A 15695-nucleotide genomic window follows, 5' to 3' on the forward strand; every position below is an offset into this window, starting at 1 on the left:
AAGCGAGTCCATAATCCATGTGTTGTACTGTGAGTATTCCTTTTCAGCATATTCTCACTTGGGTACTCCCGCGATCGACTTGATTTCACCGTGAAGTGAAACCCCCGTAATATGCGACTGAAATGACTGTTCTACTGACATCTGACGCTTTTTTTTCACTAGACGGTAGATTCAAACTAAGAAAATGCAATTCTAACACGCTATGTACCTATCAACTCCTGTAAAAACATAACCTCAAATTAAAAACGAAATTGGATCTCATATGTTTCCTATAACATATGTATTTTCTTGACAGTAATCAGACTGCTGGATGTTGCATAAAACTTTTAACCAACTGCATTGTTTTTGACGTCAGGAAAATCCATTTTACGCAAATATCTCATGAAAGAACAGTGCCAGGGCTACAAAATAAATTTATCAACATTTTGCTAGTTTGGAAGTTAAAATCCAGAAGTCGCACGGTCGTTATCAGTTTTGCGTTAAATCGTCAATTAGTATCATATCAGAAATTGATAATGAAATTCCCAAATTCACAGTTTTGTTTTTGCTTTCATTCCCCTATGATTGAAAAAAAATTATTTTTAAATGTGAAGCATTAATGTAGAGATAATCCTAATATTGGCCATTAGCCAAATCAGTTTTTACAGTTTGAATTCCAACAATTCAAGCAGCAACCCCTCTCCCGCAGTTTGTGTCCCAATATCAACTGCGAATGCCCTCATATTCCAGAAATGAAATGCTTCAAAATATATAAAGAAAAAGTGCACATAAAAAACGCAAAATGTTTGGTTTTTCTTAAGATTGATTCAACGTTAAAGTACCAAAGGAAGAACTAATATAATTGTTGTGCATGTAAAATGTATACAAACAGCTGCAACTTTTGGTTGGAAAGTAGGTCGAGCAGTTGCCTGCTCCTGTGCACATCCTTTTCAGCTTATAGGCAATCAAGCACAGTACTTCTTAACTTTGAGGCTTACTTGGGTGGCACAACTATTCGGTTGCCCCTGTGAAATTTATACCTATAAAAAAGTAAACGGATTGTCTGAAATTTCTTCAGGAGCAAGCAAGGAAAAAACAATGACAACGCATTACAGGACCGAGCAAAGTCTAATTTTTCACTTAACCAGTTGTAATCTTATACATACAGTAAATTCAAAATTTGGTGTTCAACTGGCATGTAAACACGTTCAGCGACATGCAAGCAATTAGCTGCATTAAATTCCAGGTATAATTCCCTTTAAATGAAACCGATCCAACATATTGCACACGTATGAAGAAAAACAGATCAGTAAGTCTATACGCATCTGCCGAGGGCCCATTCACACTGTCTGCAAGAGGGCGAGTTGGCGCGCGAGGTCAGAACAACACGCCAATTACAATTTGCAATTACAAACTTTAATCGCATGTGCAGGGCACGCATCGCACATACTACCCAGGTTCCTCCGTACACCGCGGTGCATGGTAAAATATCTATTATGTTATATTATTACCAGGACGGTACAAGAGGAGGGCACATTTTAACAGACGCCTCATTGAACCATGAAGTACACGAGTGCCGCACGTTGTTACTTTTGTTTTCATAATACTCGATACTTTGTACATGCGCCCGTTGTACGCGGCACGGTGGTAGACATTGTCGCTCGGTTAGTGAAAAGTACGTTGACTTTTGTCCACTAAATAGTCGAGTCGATAGCTCGGCTCGAAGGCATTATGGAAAACAGCAGACGTCCGATGCGGTAAGCAGCATTATAATAATGTTCGTTAGGCCAAATTAAACATTGGTTAGTGAAAAAAAATAGTTTATTTTGAACAGAGAGTTGATTTTCATGTCTCTTTCAATAATGCCCATCAACTGAAATATTAGTAATTAGGGAGTAAATCGAAAAAAAATTGTCTAGAAAAGGAATACATACCTCTAGATCTGTTGTCAAGATAGCTGGTATTATAATAGTCACTAATGTTAAGAGTAAGGGGGGGGGGGCACTCTCCTGACCCATTTGAGCTACGCCTGTGACGAAGTCCAAAATGTTAATCTGTAAAAGTTTAAATTTCAATATTTCATTTTGGAATCAAATTTCGCATGGCACTCTGGGACAAAACAATTTCTGACATCACTAATTGGATCATAATTGCAACTCTGTCATCATGAAACCCTGAATTACATCAAATGAATGAACCACATAATTAGATTCATATTTCAATTTTACATTTGATTGTTTGGTTTAAGTAGAAAAGGTTATTCATTTGTTTAAAAAGGAACTAGAAGGACCTATGTGACAAAATTTTGACCCATGGCCATGCCAAGAACAAATACGGCGTTCGATCATTATCATTCTGGGTAAAACTTATCAATACATTCACAAGAAAAATTTCAATTTTGAGAACGTTTTCACCTCGTATTTTTTGGTTCATAAGAATCACTTGGGGGTCAATCGTTGATAAGACCATGGGCGCAACTACAGGGGGGCTAGGGGGGGGCTGAAGCCCCCTCTAGAACGTGTTTAGCCCTCCCTAGAATTTCCCAGAGAATGATTGTATTCAATATATATATATATATATATATATATATATATATATATATATATATATATATATATATATATATATATATATATATATATATATATATATATACATTCCATGCTACTTATCAGACTTCAAAAACAACACAAATTGAGATGTCGTCATTCATTGGCTAAAAACTAGTTCTGCACCCAGGATCGATTCTCAACCCTTGCTCTCTTACTCACCTTACCAGTCAGAGGAGAGCTGTAGTAACTCGTGTTGTATCAAGAAGTCGCCAGTTTACTCGGTTTTGGGCTGTGTTTCACCAGTTTCCCAGACGTCTCATCACTCGCAAGTCTCTTTCGATGTGGTCGAGCCATCATGCACGCTGCGCCCCTTAATTTCTTGTGCCGGTAGGGTTGCTGAAGAGAAGTGATTTCACATGGTTGTCGTCCGGCATTCTTACGATGTGACCGACCTACCGCAACCTATTGTCTTTTGCCAGGTGTGCAATGGGGCTCTCCAAGCAGCGCTTGTAGCTCATGGTTCATGCGCTGTAGCCATTATCCGTCGTCCGCTTGTGCTCCACCGTAGATAGTCACCTTCTGTTCGCCGATAGGCACCTTCTGTTCAAAAATATCAAAAGGACTTCCGTAGAGGACTATAGGTTATCAGGGTTTTGTAGTTTTTTTTATCGAAGTGGTCTTGTCCGATCATCACCGTGATTGGTGCGTACGTTTGTAATGTCTGAGAAGAACGGGCCGTCGTTGAGAACGTGGTCAATTTGTTTTGCTGTACGTTGGTCGAGGAAAGAAGGGACTTTGGACTGCTAATCCGCGGGGAGCTGCGAAGTTGGTGCATAGCAGGCTGTGCGGGCCGATAACCGGTTTATATAAGTCTATCCTTCCGTTCATGTCCCCAACGACGATCTTGATATCTCTACGCGAGCAGCTATCGTACAGTTTCTCCAGCTGTGCGTAGAACGCTTTTTTCCCTGCATCAGGTCTTCCTTCGTGAGGGCAGTGCACATTGGGAATAGTGTAGTTGTGGAACCGGCCTTCAATTCTCAATAAACACAACCTGTCGCTGATTGCCTGCCGCTTTGGTGGTACAGTGCCTTGCGGCCACAAATCTACCGTACCCTCTCTCCTTTCAGGCAAAGCTCCTGGAGCGCAACGATGTCGAAGTGGCGGGGTTCTAGTTGATCCAGCAGAATCCGGTCGACAACCGGGTCGTTAAGCGATCTACTGTTACATGTATTGAGCTTCTAACCGTCGTCCTTATTTCGTCGGCTGGGTCATTGCCGATTGTTCCGGTTCGTTTTGAATTCTTGATTCTCCGTAGTAGGTTTATTTTAGTATGCTGCCTTACTAGGGCTGCGATGCCTAGTCTCGCGACGGAGCTGCCGCCATGGATGTAGCTGGCGAGACACCGCATTTAATAGTTCAACCGTCCGGTCCGGATCAGTCGCTGTTTGAGCCGCCCCTAGCCTGTGGGGTAGACGCGCAGACAAGCTGCTCTCTAAGTAGAACAACTACCCCACCGGTTCACCGGTTTTTCCTTGGTTGCTCGTATCCCAGTCGGTACCACGTGGAGGTAGGAACAGGGCATTAAGCCTTGAACCACACTGGGGTCTATTTTATTCTAACTAGTACGGGTGAACTGTTAAAAAGCACTGCCCAGCCGTTTACCAAATCTAGCTCTCCTCAATATCAAATCATTGTTGCTGAAAGAGCTTGGCGTTGACGATGTGTTCAAGATATTCAGTACATCATCGGAGATTCTATCCCGAAGTGATTTTTTCTGCTTCTACGATACTATTTTAAGCGTTACTAAATAAGCATATTCAAACTCTTTTTTCTCTTTTTTAAAATGGCATACATGAAAACTAGCCCCCCCCTAGAAATTTCCCTTAGTTGCGCTCATGGATAAGACCTTTCACGCTTGAACGGTTTGGCGTTTTTGGTGTCGTATGAAGTACAAAGCAAAGTCTATGTGTTAACATCCCCTTGTCGGAACTTGACCATAGCGTATATTGGACACAGACTTGGCAACCAACTATTAGTATACATGACTCTTGGTGATCAGACTGGCTCTCAAGTCGAGAATCGAACATATGATGGCTGGCTTCTTGGTGCCAGCATCGAACCTTGAGACCAGTCGGGGGACCTTACAGCACAAATAATTACTAAATAAACTCCATTTCGGACGGCAGCTCCAACAGCCATATTTCCGCAAGGGGACCATTAGTGCCAGCCGACAACTGTGCCACTTGTACAGAATGGTAATCCGCCAGCTGATCTCCAGCAGACAAACTTTCACCGTCATCTATAAATCCCACCATGATACCAACTTAAGCACCGGAAAACAAAAAAAAAGCCATCTGCAAAACGTGGGACAATCACCGAGCTGAACATTTTCTCCGTTTTTACATACAGGTAAGCAACTATATACATAGAGTATGGTTTGATGGAGCGGGGGGTAACACCCAGTGGTTTCGATGCAGCAGCTACTGCCGCAGCAACACTCATGTCCATCACGCAGACTGGCGGTTTTTGGTCTCACGCAATGCATCTTTTTTTATCATATCAAGCTTGCTTCTACTCTCACTCTTAATCTTTCTCCGATGGCTTTACCACAAAGCGAACCAATAGGAAATAACGTAGGATTGAAACAAAAAAGCCGCATTATCAATAGGATTAATATATTTCATATCATATATCCGTCTTTTAACGATCGTCGGAAAGCATTCATTCAACTTTATAAGTAGCCAAGTTGTTTGAAGTCAAAATAGTTCTCTCCAGCTTTTAACAGAAAAATTATAAAGGAAAAATAAATCTGAAATTGATAATTATCTTCTCTGTAATGGTTACAACATATGTTTTTAACATACTTACCTTAAAACCCCTTTTGAACTTTTCACGACACTTCAGCATGCATTGAAATATAAAATTGATTTGTCAGAAAAGTATGTAAAGATTAATAATCTTTTTCTTCTCAAGGACAGGGCAAATAAAAGTGCTTAAAAATGGCCAGCAAAAACAGTTTCTTAACCAGCAACTTAACGAAAATTATCTGTATTCATACGTGAAGAATGTGTGAATTTAGAAGTAGACAACATACAGAGGGGTACAAATTGAAAAACCGCAATCATCGAGAGCGTCACTTAAATTTTCCACTCTCAAATGTTTAGAACTAAGCCTGTGTCCAACCGCATCCGTTCAAATGCAGAAAATATAGTTTGATTATTCGAACTTTTGTACCTACTATTGAAAATTGGCATGCCCTGTTGAAACACGGCAGTATCAGCGATGGTTTCATTAGCCGGCACTTTCGCCAGCGCAAAGCTGCCGTATTTTGGCAACACACAAACGGGAGTGTTGGCAACCAAAATCCGTCGGTCGTCACATTTTTAGTGCGAAAACAACTTTCCACTGTATTATCAGAAGAGTGTCTTATTCCCACTATCAGGGATAGCATAAAGAGGCGACTAGCATCATATCCGATATTAAATGAAACAATGAATTGTCCTTCCGAGAACAAATTATTTGTTCTTAAAAAAGTCAATATTTTCTCGTTCATTTATTATACTTCATAAAAATGTTAGAATGCATTAACAAAGCCAGTTGTAAATTCGACTTCATCTCCATGTCCTAGCACGAACTAATTTTTTTCCTTCTGCAATATGTAACACCTAACAGCAGCGTAATGAAATGTTGCGTAACTAAGAGCGGCATCTTCTGTTCTCTACCTTCATACGACACTAAAATGCATAATCGAGCCTTAAAAATTGTCAAGCCCTAATTATGCAAACATTGTACTTTTGAAAATAGTCAAGTTTTGTTGAATCGCAGATTTCTGTAGAACTAATTGGTCGCCTAATGAATATTATACCTAGTTAATCGGGAATACACTCTTTGGACTATATAAGAGCGTGGTACTGCTCAAACCTAACAGTTTACTAGTGGGTGGCAGTTATGATGGTCTTAATTAAGCAACAGCGGATAGCAGCAGCGCTATATACGATCACTGTTTCAAGATCACGATTTACTGCGAACCATGATGAGTAGAACATGGTGTAACGGTTTGACCAAAAAGTAGGCGTGGGGTGAGGAAGCGTTTTTTCACTTTGGAGGGTTGGAGACGAAGCATCACTATGCAACAGCGAATAACTTTATCGTGTTTGTTGATATATCCTTACTAACTAGGCAATTGAATACCGCAAAAATTCAGGTGCTTTAAGTCGGAAATTGTTTCTTAAATAAATGAATATTGGGAGCAATTGATAGCGCTGCCATATTTATAATTTAAATGCATCCAAATGATATATTATGAGATGCGATAATTTTTATGTCTTAGTTGTTTATAAACAAACCTAGTCGCTGGCAATTTTTTTTCCAATATGGCCGATTCTGCTTTTGACATACCGTTACACCACGTCTTGATACATCATGCTGCGAACCTAAGACAAGACGCGACAGCTATTCACAGTTACATGCAACCAATTGCGACCAGGCTGCTGATTGGCTGAATCCGATAACGCAATCGTCACGTAGAAAATACAGTGAGGTTACTTTTCACTGTAACGCAGTATTGCTGGAGAGTCATAATTAAGCTATTATAATTATTTATAAATGATGATGCAAAAGTATGCAAGGTACATGGTATTACCGAGTAATATATTTCGCTGTTCTAACTTTAAAAATGCATTGATAAAAAACGATTTACAAATTTGATAATAGAAGTATGCTTTATTTAACATAAAATAATAAATAAAAGTTGAGTATTATTCGCCTAAATTTATTACATTTTAAATTTGTTTTATTTTCATTGACCTGCAAAAGTTGTTAAAAATAATCATTCTGGCATCAACTGTGTGGGACGTTCAAAAAAATTTCAAGAGGGATGACGGCCGTTACGAAAAGAAAAATAAGAAGCCAGCTGTCACGTCTTGTCTTAGCTGCGAACTAGATCGACCAGCAGTTAAGCCTGTATCAGACTAACCGTTGTAGCGGTTGACCGCTACCGTTCCGTTCCTTTTCGACCAATCAGAGCACAGCGGTCGACCGTCGCTTGTTGTTGTTGTAAAAAATAGAATTATTTCTATTTTTGCCGCCAACCGTTCCCAACGGTTGGCGACTGCTGTCATTGACATGGCGAAAGCAATCGTGCCTCTTCACACCTACACAAAGTCACATATAGAGACTTATCGAATAAAAATGTGTGCTTCTCTTTTTGGCACACACGACAGCCAGTCAAAACATTAATAGCACCGGCAACGCTGGTTGGCGATGTCAAATTTCGACCAACGGGAACGGGAAGAAAAAAAAAGAAGTTTTGTTTTGATCGTGCGCTAGGAACTTGTTTTTATTGAATCTGTGTTTCGTTTGTTAGAAATAGTTCCAGTGCAAGTGAAAAAAAACTTGGCCGTTCGTGCCTCTCCGGAGGAATATAGTCATACGGCGTTTTTGTCGTGTTTGCGTAGTGTGTGTTTGGTGATGCTGATTCACTTAAGCAGCGAACAAATTGGACACCATGAATCCGGGATCGGAGCACGGCATCGGCGCTGGTATCGACTGCTTGATCATCTCCTTCGCTATTATACCTATATTGATGATGAAAATTACAAGCCTCCGATCGGAAGCATTGATTTGCAGAAGTGCTCAGAGAGTAACTATTGCACCCAGCTTGGTATGCTTACGATTGAACAAATTATTAGAATTCCGACGTCCACCACCGCCGGATGATGTTGAATCGCTAGCAAAGCAAGGCAATACTGCTATTCAGCGGTAGGTTTGCGTGAATATATGGCTTTCACCGGGTACTAATATGTCGTTTTATATTTTTTCAGGAATTTGCTGTCAGCTGATTGTTGCGACGAGTGGTGTGCACATCTTAATAAAACACTTGCTCTGCTTGAAGCCTGGGGACAGACCGATAGCAGAAGTTCGAGTTGCTAAATGCTAAATACGATCAATCTGCTTCATATCGGTTTTCTGTACAGTTGCCATTGTTAGTAGTATTATTATTAGTTAGTTAGTTAGTAGTAGTATTATTAGTTATTTATTGAAATTATGAATAACACGTCCCAAGCAGATAAGGATTAGTGTTTTTTTTTCAAATAGGGTGTTTTGAGATGAATTAAATGTTAACCAATATTTATTTAGAATTCATATTGTGTGTTCTGCCATGAACGGAGACATCAACACTATTACATACATTTTATATTTTATCATATTAATAGTTTGTAGTTGCTTTCGCAGATAAGTGAAAATTGAGTGAAAATGGCAAACAAAAAATGAATTGAAATAAAACTCAAACCTAATCTTACATTTATCTTTACTGACTATAATTGAGAATTGCATGATTTTTTCGGAACTTATTCGACATATTTCGTAATGTTTACACATTAGTAAGCCTATGTACAAGGGTCAAAATAAGTAGGATAGGCAAGTGCCGGTAGGTAGTAAATCTGCTAATTTTTGGATGGATTTTATAATTGATGACCTGATAAAAATGCTTATTTGCATCATTGGCATAGATGAAAAAAACATTTCTAAAGTGAATGTTTCATCAAGATCAGGAATCGATAAAAAGCTCATCGAGAAATGGCTATTTTAGAAATGAAGCAGGGCAGGCAGTGGGGAAAATATACGGTTGTGACGCATATGCTGGTTGGTCGATTATCCGAAAGCATTGAGGGAAGATTCAACACACAAAAATTTTATGAGGCCGGCCGTGTGAACTGGAGCGTTGTCATCCTGAAAAAAAACCTTCACCATTCGGGAATAATGCTTGCATCATTGAGAGAACCTGATGATAAGAATAATTTCACAATACTGTTCAAGAATCAAGGATTGTTTCGAAAGTGACCAAAACAACCAATATTCAAAAATATGTGTTTTGGAAGATGCCTGATAAACCTGAAGATAGAGGTGTCGCATGCTATATTTTGTTGCAGAAATGTAAATTCTCGCACTAGGACTTACTTCGGGACATCCAGTTTGTTCCGGAAGTGGCCAATGACGCCTAAATTTAAAAATATGCCTTTTGAAAGATTCCAGATGAAAAATCCTGGAGATATAGGTGCCACACGCTATATTTTTACGCAGAAACGTAAATGTCCCCTGAGACAGGTTCCTCTGGGGATTTCCAGATGAGAAATAGCCATTCCTCGATGGGCCCTTTACCGATTCCTGATCTTGATGAAACATTCACTTTACAAATGTTCAAATCCATCCAAAAATTAGCAAGTTTGTCATGCCTACCGGCACTTGCCTTTCCTTCTTATTCTGACCCCTGTACATATGCTTACTAATGTGTAAACATTACAAAATATGTCGAATAAGTTCCGAAAAAATCGTTGCAGTTCTCAATTATAGCCAGTAAAAGATAAACGTAAGATTAGGTTTGAGTTTTATTTCAATTCATTTTTTGTTTAAAAGCAACTACAACTATTAATATAATAAAGTATAAAATAAATGTAATAGTGTTGATGTTTCCGTTTATGGCAGAACATACAATATAAATTCTAAATTTATATTAGTAAATAATCAATTCATCACATAAAATCCTATTTAAAAAAAAACACTAATCTTCATCTGCTTGGGACGTTCGAATTCATAATTTTAATAAATAACTAACTAAATAATAATACTACTACTAACTCACTAACTAACTAATGATACAACTTACAATGGCAACTGTACAGAAAACCGATATGAAGCAGATTGAACGTATTTAGCAACTCGTACTTCTGCTATCGGTCTGTACCCATGCTTCAAGCAGAGCAAGTGTTATATTAAAATTAGCACACCACTCGTCGCAACAATCATCTGACAGCAAATACCTACAAAAATATAGGACGACGTATTAGTATCCGGTGAAAGCCATATATTCACGAAAACCTACCGCTGAATAGCAGTATTGCCTTGCTTTGCTAGCACCAGCGATTCAACATCATCCGGCGGTGCTGAACGTCGAAATTGTAATAATAATTTGCTCAATCGAGAGCATATCAGTTTGGACGCAGCACTTCTGCAAATTCATGCTCCCGATCGGAGGCTTGCATTTTTCATCATCAGGATAAGTCCAATAGCGAAGGACATGACCATGCAGCCGATACCAGCGCCGATGCCGTGCTCCAATCCCGGATTCATCCTCGAACATCGTCGATACCTTCCAGAGGACGACTGGACTTTGTGTCCAATTTGATCGCTGGATTTCCTACTTGCAAGTGAATCAGCATCGCCAAACAAACACAACGCGAACACGACAAAAACCCGCAATTGCAGCAGCAAAAAAGCTGAGTCTGACCGTTTGACTATATTTCTCCGGAGACACGAACGGTCAAGTTTTTTCCACTCACACTGGAACTAGCGGTAACATACGAAATACACAGATTTTTATAAGAACAAGTAGCGCACGATCAAAATAAAACTTCTTTTTTTCCTTCCCGTTGGTCGAAATTTACAGGCTTGATACAGGCTTAAGCAGAGATGCAGCAGTCGGCGATTTAAAATATCTTGCTGCCTAGTAGTTACCTCGATAGTATTTTCTTCCATTTTGAGAACTTTATCACCTACTTACTTGTCCATAACAGCCAACAGATAGACAAAAGAATATAACAATTCGCGCTAGTGGCAGAAAAAAACGCTAAACCAACTTCTCTAACTATTTTTCAATCTCTTGTCATCGTCAGATGACAAGAGATTTTAGAACTTTTTATTGAATATTTAGCAACACAGTATTTTTGTATTTCTACTCTTATTTTCTAATGCAATAAAATAGCGATTTAAATCTAAGGGAAGACAACTGGGTATAGATTTGCATCCACTTTGGGAACCACTCGCTGATTGGTTGAAATTGAAAACCCCGAGTGCGTTAAAATTTATCATCAGGCTTGCTGGCAGTGCTGCTGAACAACATGTTTCGTTGTTTTCATTTATGTTTTTATGATGTCACCTGTTATAATCTAAAATATTTTCAAGTTGGCATTTAAAATAAAATACAAAACGTACAAATACGGGTGTTGTAAGAGATCCGGCTTGGATCATCACTGATATCAATTACCAAAAGATCTTAAAGTACGCAAGGAGTTAATACGATTTTGCGTGAAGCATAAGAACAGCACCGCTGCTCAATGTCGGAAGTAAATAGTGTAGTGTAAGCTGATTTCTATCTTTAAGTCCGTTCTGGCTTAACCCTTTATAAGGCAGTGGCAACTGTATTGCCACCGACGAAAAACAAAATTTTTTCGTTGCACCAAGAATTTCGTTTATAAATTTTGCTTAAACAAGGTTTTCTGGGGGTCTCTCGCAACAATCTAAGTTTCCTAAAACTGATAGAAGTGTGCAATATTGATTTGGGGATAATTTTTACATTTTATTTACGTTTTACTGAACTTGTGTCGGCTTCTAGCGCAGTTTTCACGGCCTTATAAAGGGTTAAGTTTGGAACATACCAGACATTGCTTGTGCGGAGAGTACAATTCAGATGGGTCAATGAATGAATTATAATCATTGATGGATGACACGTTTGATTTTAAGGAGTCCGAGGGGTCTGCGCTACACAAACGGTGATAGTCTACGGCAGAGAAAATGAGAGTGTACCTTGTAAACGCACTTGTCGCCTTTTTTGTAGATGGGACATACGGTACCTTCATCCACTTCTCCGGTATTACCTCCTCCACTGGCAATAAGATAGTGCTTCGCCAGCGTGTTCAGCAGTTCACTGGGAAGTGGTCAGCTCCAGCTGCTTTGTTTCCTGCTGGCTTTGCTTCCTGCTGTCATTTCTTCTCCCGATAGACCGAGTTTTGCCTGTTCTATGCGCGTTGGTAGCGCTCCACGTTAGTCCTCGTTCAGTGTTGCAGCATTCGCGCTCGTGCTGTATTCCCCTCTTTCACTAACTGTTTACACTCGTCGTCAAACCAATCGTTTCTACTGTTCGCTACACCAGTACTACCTATGCATGATCGAATGTCCCTTAAACCATCTTCAAGAGTATCTGCGTCAAGCCGCTCTTCCGTTGGTAATAATGCTTCCAGCTGCTGCGCGTACTCCTGTACAACTTCGGCGTTTCGTAGTTGCCCGATGTTTGGTCACATTCTACGGTCTTTATCATTTTTTATATTTCTTCAAAACTCAGCTTACACAAAGAGAACGCTGTTGGGCGGTTGAAAAACACGTGGTTTCAACATATATTGCAAAATACTGGTTCTTATCGAATTTTAAGTTACACCAGACGCGATTGATTCATAGATGCTTCAAAACGCCAGAATACAAAAAACGGGCATAAACGAATCCATTTTAGTATAGAAAGCAATATGTAGGTACTATGTATTTAATTGAAAACACACTGTTTATTCCGAAAAACTGTACAAAATTTGAATACGTTTAACGATCTGTTACACCAGTTTCTGTCGAAAAGCATCGTTTGAGAAGTGTACTGGCATATTCAATTTGTTCCTAAAAAGAATGTACATAAATGTATACACTGGTAAAAAAGAAATCCAGTTACTTACCAAGCACTCATCTTTTCCGTTATTCAGCTTTAAAATCAATTCCAGCTTAGGTTTAAGCTTCAGTTCTGCATCCTGGCAACGCATGACTGCTTCCGAACTGTCCGTCAAAACGTTCAACGTTGACAGAGCAGTTTCAAGTTTTGGTTCATATTCCTTAGAAGGACGAATCGAAGCTATGACCCGTTCCACAGCATTCAGCTTAATAAACTCGTCCCTCACAGCGGCAAATTCGGTGCACAGATTGGACATCAGGAAAGAAGATTTTATTCGAAGTTTATCATTGTCCGTTTGTATGCACCCGAGTAAACATTCCAGTCCGCCCATTTCGATGTAGGCCGCAAGACAAGGTTCGTGATGTCGAACCAAACAGGATATTGCATGCATTGCTTGTACGGCCACCTCTGCTTCGTCTGAAAGCAGCTCCACTACACGCGGAAGGACGTTTGCCTCCAGGAGATGCTGCTGGCAAGTCGGATTGTTCTGGGACAGTTCAGCAATCAAGCGTAATGTTCCTGTTCGAACATTGGCGTTAGGTGAATCAAGACCGGGTTGAATTATGACGAAACCTCCAACTTTGAAGAAATCTACAAAAACATTTTTGTAACAAAAATTGTTGCTCTCTCTAAGTAATAGTTCCACCTACCATTGGCAGCATCGATGTCCTGCACGAAATCAACTATAATCTCTAAAGCTTCAGCTTTGTCATCCTCTGCCGTTTCTGGATCCGTTAATATCTTCATGGCCTTTTCGATTTCCTGTACTACATCTAACGTAAGAGATTTCAATGCAGATTCCAGAAATTGTCTTCTTTCAGGGTCCATCCCCTCCACGTGTGAGGGGTTGGGAGCGTCTTCGGACTGAGTTGCTTCCATGGCAAACTTGAGAAGACCCTTTGGACGATTATAAATACGGATAAATTGAAATAGATATACATAGTCACACATTCGTACTAACCTGCAAACTTCGGGGTTGCCGTGGTTGATCGGGGTTATCTCCGCCTTGCGACATGCTACTAGATTCGATGACTTTAAAACAATCGTTTCAAGTTTCTTATTCGAATACTATTGTGCACGAATATGATACTAATAAAATTTACACTTTTTATTTTCTAGGTAGTTACTCGGCGTAATTAATAAAATTCAAGAAATTTGTTCAAAAAGTCAATCTCGTTAAAATCTGGTGCAGTGAGTTAATAGGTGACAATAATATTGTTTTTGTTATTTGTTTATTAATGTGCAGAGCTGCCAGATGTTATATTCTAAAGTGACAAAATGTAGGGATCGAAAAATATGGCGTTTCTTGTATTTTGCGTTTAAAACCGCGATACGTCAGTTTGTATGCAACGACATTCTTTTTCTCCATCTTCTCTTGGAACAGTTCACAATTTGAAGCATACAAAAGAAAAAGGCAATAGTGAAGGGTTGAAAAGTGGAATAATATTTCTTTGAATTAAACATTTACCTCTCCTCCTCTATGTCAAATTTATATCCAACTTTCCACGAGCGGCAATGGCGGAAAGTGCACGCAGCCCATTTTGACGGCCTCTGTAGGTCAGGTAATTTTCAATCGCAGTAACGGAGTGAAAAACATAAAAATTTTGCAACGTAGCATAGCAACTTCAAAAAACACCTTTGTTTATTTTGAGCCCGAAAGAAACAATTTTTAAGTTTTTCATTCCGTTACTGCGATTAAAAATTAACCGACCTACAGGAAACTTTAAAATGGACTACGTGCGCTGTCCGCCATTACCGCTCGTGGAAAGCTCGATAGCCCCTCTCCGTTTTCAGGCTAAACCTGAACCGGTTCAATCGGTTCAATTTGCCTCCTGAGTACATACCTGCGAACACATTCGCTTGTTAACGTTGTTGCTGTTGCTTCTCGAACTGTCAAACTACCCAAACAAGGAAGCAGCCAAGTTGAAAATTCATTTTCGCTCAATTTGTTCGATTAAAATAAGTAATACGCTCTGCAAAACATGACCTACGACGCCGCTCATGACGACGGGCCAGGATTTGTTGGTATTCGGTTCTGCCAAGAATGGTAAGTCTGTTTTTTAGTTATAAAAACAACTTTTAATGCATTCTTTTTCCACCAGCAACAACATGTTATATCCGAAGGAGGACAAGGAAAACAAAATTTTGCTATATGCGTGCCGCAACTGCGATTATAAACAGGAAGCTGATTCAAACTGCATTTACGTGAACAAAATTATGCACGAAATCGAGTAAGTGTAAACGCATTTATTAATAGAAGCAAATCTTTTCATTCAATGTTGGTTTTTAGTGAACTGACTCACATTGTACCGGATGTGATATCGGATCCAACACTTCCTCGCACAGAGGAACACGCCTGTCCGAAGTGTTCACATCGGGAGGCAGTATTTTTCCAAGCACAAACTCGTCGAGCGGAAGAAGAAATGAGGCTGTACTACGTGTGTACCAATCCCAACTGCTGCCATCGCTGGACTGAGTGAATGCGGGTAAATCTCGAGCCTAGAAAGTTAATACTGACAAGCACTGGAAACATTTTGTTCGCGATTAATATTTTAGGATAATTAAATTAACTTTTTTCTTATGAAAAACATATTGCGGTTTTCTTCTCACTACTGTTTGAGAATTTACACTGCTTCTGATCTAAAAATCACCTATACATACACATATCATTCATT

The 15695-nt window shown here is 39.5% G+C and overlaps 3 protein-coding genes across 3 annotated transcripts; 2 read left to right on the forward strand and 1 right to left on the reverse strand.

Annotated features, from left to right (window-relative positions):
- The first annotated feature begins 7858 nt into the window (after positions 1 to 7858).
- Positions 7859 to 9200, forward strand: LOC129727544 (anillin-like). Its single transcript, XM_055685471.1, has 2 exons — positions 7859 to 8294; positions 8357 to 9200. Exons 1-2 carry the CDS (start codon positions 8041 to 8043, stop codon positions 8463 to 8465), a joined length of 363 nt encoding a protein of 120 aa, XP_055541446.1. The 5' UTR covers positions 7859 to 8040; the 3' UTR covers positions 8466 to 9200.
- Positions 9201 to 12836: 3636 nt separating this feature from the next.
- Positions 12837 to 14364, reverse strand: LOC129727542 (hsp70-binding protein 1). The gene is made up of 4 exons (XM_055685469.1): positions 13982 to 14364; positions 13671 to 13917; positions 13028 to 13611; positions 12837 to 12971 (listed from the first exon to the last, which is right to left on the reverse strand). The coding sequence occupies exons 1-4, from the start codon at positions 14033 to 14035 to the stop codon at positions 12900 to 12902; spliced, it is 957 nt and encodes a 318-aa protein (XP_055541444.1). The 5' UTR covers positions 14036 to 14364; the 3' UTR covers positions 12837 to 12899.
- Positions 14365 to 14888: 524 nt separating this feature from the next.
- On the forward strand, positions 14889 to 15612 carry LOC129727543 (DNA-directed RNA polymerase II subunit RPB9). The gene is made up of 3 exons (XM_055685470.1): positions 14889 to 15067; positions 15123 to 15251; positions 15311 to 15612. Exons 1-3 carry the CDS (start codon positions 15003 to 15005, stop codon positions 15498 to 15500), a joined length of 384 nt encoding a protein of 127 aa, XP_055541445.1. The 5' UTR covers positions 14889 to 15002; the 3' UTR covers positions 15501 to 15612.
- The last annotated feature ends 83 nt before the right edge of the window (positions 15613 to 15695 follow it).

This window comes from Wyeomyia smithii, chromosome 3, assembly GCF_029784165.1.
Source record: "Wyeomyia smithii strain HCP4-BCI-WySm-NY-G18 chromosome 3, ASM2978416v1, whole genome shotgun sequence".
Classification (NCBI taxonomy): domain Eukaryota; kingdom Metazoa; phylum Arthropoda; class Insecta; order Diptera; family Culicidae; genus Wyeomyia; species Wyeomyia smithii.